Raw genomic sequence first — 5,423 nt, 5'->3', positions numbered from 1 at the left:
CGTGTGGATTCCCGGTTAGAATTGTACCCACCAATCTATATATGCCCTTGGTTACATAGGACTTTCTGGATATCTGGTGGTCAGGTTCGGTGACTTGGTTGATAACGTGTCCTTGTACCTCGATTGCGAGAATCGATGCTCATAATACCAATCACTAGCTGGAATTTTGTTAATTGGATGTTAAAAAACTAAACAAAACTACAACAACATCCAAACATCTCACTTTGATGATCGTGAAAGTTGACTACACTGTGTCAGGGTGTAGGAGTATGTTCTGAGTACGTGATATTGTGCCCCAACAGGATTGGACATTGCTCATCCCTTGGTCTCTTTCCATGTTTTACATGCTGACAGAATATTGTTCAAACATTTATCGACGTCAATTAACAAGCAAAAAGTAAAAATAATATCAAAAGTTGTCTGCAAATGTAGCCCATGTAATTTTCTAGCAATTAGGGTGCAGTGACCTGCTGATTCCTGAATGCGTTCTAAAAGTTTTTAATATGGTGATTGTTTTCATAAATGCCATGGGAACGGGTTTCAAACTTGACATGGGTTTAATGCTGCTTCGAACATTTCTTAACTTATATAGTAGCGTGTCATTTTGGTATGAGAAGAAAGCAAACAGAGATCTCTCAAGTGTCCAGTGAACACTTTTATAAACCTGACGCCAAATGATTTTTTCCTGGACTTTTCTGGAACAAATTCTTTTTTATCGAAACGATTCCCAGCACAACCCAAACTCCCTCGAATATCAAAAGGGTTGGTATTAATTATGTGTTCCTTTCAAAATCAACGACATTCAAAATAGCTATCCACATATTCCTTTAACATGATATGTAAAAATCATTCAAAGTAGTTGTTTACTTTTGTTAACAATGGTGAACAGGTTGAACTAGCAGGATGACTGACGTGTAACCACAGGTGTTTGTCTTCCATCAGATTCTAGTAGTTGCAATATGATGTTTCCTGGGGAATTGATACCTCACAAATGAACCCCCTGGTCTTGCTGCATGTATCGGAGGCCCATTGTGGCGTTGATTTCACCGCGACCATGCAGTCCTTGCCGATTTCTGGGTATCCGTCACTCCATGCCAGAAAATTGCCGAACGTTTCACCACTCATCCACAACCAGTCCATGAAGATGGTCTTTTGTCCTCCGAGCCAAACACGTGCATCTACCACAACAGAATTTCAGAATTTATAAGGACTACATGTGACAACTTGTGATGGCACGTGTGCGGTTTAACATTGCTTTGAACCGTATGTCAGTAATATCACATAAGGACATAACCTCATAATCAGAACAAATTTTGAATTCTAAACAATCACCAATGGATGCAACTGTGGAAAGGTGCATTTGACGACTAATTTGGCTTTCAGTTGTCCCTTAGTCGCATGGAAGACCATCGTGCTAATTACAGGCACTACTGTACAAACCAAATGTTCCCTTGGTGGAGTACTCATTCCCTTGTCTTGTTTCTGTTGTAAATTTATTATGTCTGTTTGGAAATGTATGTAGAGAACCGTACTATAACAGTGTAGCAAAAACAGGTTATGAACGACGTGATCGTTTGCAAAAAGCAGTGTTTTATCTTTGCATTTTGCCCAATCCATTTTCCAACCGATAGACATGAAGATGACTGTACATGACTTGAAATGTTTGACGTCAACCAGATATGTATGAAAGCACATTGTCTGTGTTAACAGTTATAATTGATAGAGTGTTGGAAGGCTGTTTCAAGTATACACGTCTCAGATTCTGGTTTGCACTATTTACCGTGGCGTGAAGCTATGATGTGAGCTTGATCCACCTTGCTCTGGGTGTTGGCAGTCAGTAGGAGGCAAGACATGCTCGCTAAAATGTAGGCCCTCTTACTCTTAACCAGATAGAAACACAGCCACGATGCCCTCTGAAACTTCCGACCTGCTGAGTCGTCACAGTCTTCTGCAAGCATACATGAAACATCTGCCTATATAAACATCTAACTATGGGAAAGATCTGAGATGTGTCCAAAAGACATTATTTATTAGCCGCCATAAACTATGAGTTCGCACATCATACAGTATCTGCGTCCGTTATCAGACGACCGCATACTCGTAAAACATCGGACATGAGGCAAGTTGTCAATATTTTTTTCTCGAGTGCTTAGTCGCCACATACGAGACATAGCAAGGTTCTTGGTGTTTGGCGTATATTCCAACTAATTGGACTTTGAGTAGCAAACTTGATAATCAGTTTGGCCATTTGATAATTCCTCGACTTGAAAGTCATGAAAACAGATCCGTTTCTGTGTGATCAGGAGAAGAGGTTGAAATAGTATCAATATATCTAGATCTAGATCTGTGTGATTAGTAGAACAGTTTTGATACAGTATTGATACATCTAGATCAGGATCTGTGTGATTCGGTGAACCGTTTTGATCTAGAATCAATATATATACATGGTTATTGTTTGTATTCTGAATTTTCCTCGACTGCTTGCTACCTTGTGGGGATTCCAAGGAAGAATATGCCCCTAGCAACGTGTGCTGGTTGTGGAATACAACACAAGAACATCGGGTGTACAGGCTCGGTAACTCAGCTGACTGTGTGCCATTGTGTCCCAATTGAGGGGTTCGTTTGTGTGGACCAGACGCCTCATGTTCATACCGTCGTGATATCGCGGGAGTATATGGTAACTTAAGTGTTATATAAAAGCCATTGGTTGTAACGCAACAACACTCATACTCGATGCTAGTATAAGGGAACATAAATGATATTCACTCTGATAAAAAACACAAAAATGCCACGACTGACACCCGAACAAAGCGAGAGGTCCCTGGATAATATATAGATGGGATGCCCGCATTGCTAGAGCGTTTAGTTGCTCAGTGTTGCCTTACCTAACCTGATGCAACGTTACAGACAGACCGAGCGGACATCTGACAGGCCAGGAACAGGCGGAACCAGGGCAACTCCGCCCAATGACGACCGGTACTTGAGTACTTTGTATCTCCGGATTCGATTTCTGACAGTGACGCCATCAGCGACGAAAACATATGGTTAGTCGACAGACAGTGGCCTTGCGACTCAGAGATCTAGGAATTAGGGCTTACAGACCTTACAGTGGACAGTTATTGACAGCGCACCATCGTCATCAAGGATTGAGATAGGACTGGACTGTACGTCGTTGGCAGCGACAGGCAGTTAACTGGTGAAAGCCAGTTCTGTCTGTTCAGAGCTGATGGAAGACAGCATGTTTACTGCCGAAGAAGAGAATGTCATGGATCGTCGGGTTCGACAGTGACCACATCCTCCAACCAACAAGAAGAATGGTGACTTATCCCACGAGACATCATCCGACAACTGGCTTTCTCTGTGCACTGGAGAGTTTTGGCGTGTCTTGCAGCAGGGGATGGTCATGCACGCTATTAATGTGACGTGTCATTGAACTTGGGCGAGTTTAGATTTGTGTGCCCTTTGTCCATTACATTGAAAGTTTGTTTTTGCTGCCCCACCTCAATTGTCATGCCAATATCGTATGCTGGATGACTGTCATTGTAAATGCTGATTTCGTTGAGATTTTGATCTTTTCAATATTTTTTACTTCATTGTAGGGAGGTACAAACAACGCATACAAACCATGCTTCCACTCGTAGTACAACACGCCGTCTGAGGGGGTTAGAGTGTCGCTTACAACAGAGTAGACAACGGTATTCACGTGACATATTCCATGGCCTTGGTGGTAGAAGAAGGAGGAACATGATGTGTTGTGGAAACACCTGGAGCTGCAGTCGACCAGGGATGTTGGTATCCATGACAGGAGATTGTCAACAACAAGATTCGTCAGAGCGAGAGAGAGAGTTATAGCGGGCACCATCATCTCTGAAAATGAATCACCAACGTCTGAAACTAGTCCAACATCTGTCTCCAACAATATTAGTCAAGGCTTCCCTCCAAATCCCTGATGCTGCTTGAAAAAATGTTGTCAGTATATGTATTGATTCCTATTAATAGTTCCAATTAACTGACATCAAAAAGTAGTTGTACCGAATGTTATTTATCTTAATGAATTTGTTAATCACATAACTGTCGCTGTATGAACTATTAATGTTAAACACAACATCAGTATTTTCGTACAAAAACAAGTTTGGATGCCGGTTAAGAAATCTGGTGTAAATTGAAAATATCTTATATACATTAAAACAATAATATTTATTTTATCTCTGAAAACGAAAATTTCTAAAACTTTACCACTGTCAAATAATGTCAGTCAGTGCTTCCCCTCAGAGTCTCACTGATGTTGCGTGAATAAATATTGTCAGTAGATCTATTGATTCATATTAATTCAGACAGTCAGTCAGACAGGCAGACAGGCAGACAGGCAGGCAGACAGGCAGGCAGAACTCACATATTAACAATTAAATGACATTGTCCACCATACATACCAGTAGTTATATATGATATGATATTTCTGTGGAAGTGTTGATTTGCTGATAAAAATGATTGTGACGACGACCACAATAGGTGGTGCAAGAGAAGGATACCCTGTTGTAGCGAGGGTTTAGTAGCAAACGGACGGCACTTTTTTCTGATTACGGTTTCAGAAAAAAAGTATTATTTGACAAATACAACTGTTTTGTTACAATCGGGAAACCTCGTCCTCAATCCTTTGACATGCGACATTACGACAATATTTGCGGTATTTGTGAACTCGGTGATTAGAACCTAGTAATCTGTCACTTTCATCTTGGCCAAAACGACATCAATCTGTCCAAATCTTCCAAACACATCAGACTCGCTGACTTGGTTGATGCATGTCATCGATCCCAATTGTGTGGATCCATGTTCATGATATTAATCACTGGATTGTCTGGTGCAGACGCGATTATCTACAGACCGCCGTCATATAGCTGGAATATTGCTGAGTGCAGCGTTAAACAACAAATCAATCAACCAACTCTTCGCAAACGATATGCTGTATAGGAAAGTAACCAACAGTTTTGATCAATGTATAAAATCATAGTCAATCATGATAATGTTTCATTTCTGTTTTCAATGGAACTTATAGTCTAACTTCTCAAAGAAAATTCTTTTGACCATGATATACTCACATGACTGTTTCCCAAATTGGTAATATTCTTTATAATTTGACGTGTGACTTTCCCAACGCACTCCAATATATAATGGCAATGCATCTGTTCTGTTCTAGTCAGTCAGTGTTACAGCCAGTCCCTCGGAGATAACGATTTCGCATGATATTTGTATTGGATACATAAATATTTTATAAAGTTGCAATCGTTTCAGTTAGAGAGGTTTGTTGAAATAATCCAATCAAAGTGTTATGTTTAACTTTAATTGGCAAGACTGTTTAGATTGTTGCTGCTGCTTCGGTGGTCTAGATATCTCAACTGAGGCGTAAAGAAACTATACATCCCAGT

The 5,423-nt window shown here is 40.5% G+C and overlaps 1 protein-coding gene across 1 annotated transcript; it reads right to left on the bottom strand.

Annotated features, from left to right (window-relative positions):
- Window positions 1-932: 932 nt before the first annotated feature.
- LOC139476018 (uncharacterized) lies at window positions 933-5,163 on the bottom strand. The gene is made up of 4 exons (XM_071259258.1): window positions 5,097-5,163; window positions 3,625-3,867; window positions 1,781-1,948; window positions 933-1,178 (listed from the first exon to the last, which is right to left on the bottom strand). Exons 2-4 carry the CDS (start codon window positions 3,863-3,865, stop codon window positions 946-948), a joined length of 642 nt encoding a protein of 213 aa, XP_071115359.1. The 5' UTR covers window positions 3,866-3,867; window positions 5,097-5,163; the 3' UTR covers window positions 933-945.
- Between the last annotated feature and the right edge of the window lie 260 nt (window positions 5,164-5,423).

Source organism: Haliotis cracherodii, unplaced genomic scaffold (genome assembly GCF_022045235.1).
Source record: "Haliotis cracherodii isolate W230 unplaced genomic scaffold, xgHalCrac1.p SCAF_3, whole genome shotgun sequence".
Classification (NCBI taxonomy): domain Eukaryota; kingdom Metazoa; phylum Mollusca; class Gastropoda; order Lepetellida; family Haliotidae; genus Haliotis; species Haliotis cracherodii.
The sequence above is the reverse complement of the archived record's forward strand: the minus strand, read 5'-3'. Positions and strand labels throughout refer to the sequence as shown.

What these genes read in the sequence shown, in the direction of transcription:
- LOC139476018 (XM_071259258.1), bottom strand. Translation starts at nt 3,865, where the DNA reads ATGATGGTGCCCGCTATAACTCTCTCTCTCGCTCTGACGAATCTTGTT. An exon ending in GTACTACGAGTGGAAGCATG is followed by an intron (nt 1,949 to 3,624) that starts GTTTGTATGCGT and finishes GTATGCTTGCAG; the next exon opens with AAGACTGTGACGACTCAGCA. An exon ending in CATCATAGCTTCACGCCACG is followed by an intron (nt 1,179 to 1,780) that starts GTAAATAGTGCA and finishes CTGTTGTGGTAG; the next exon opens with ATGCACGTGTTTGGCTCGGA.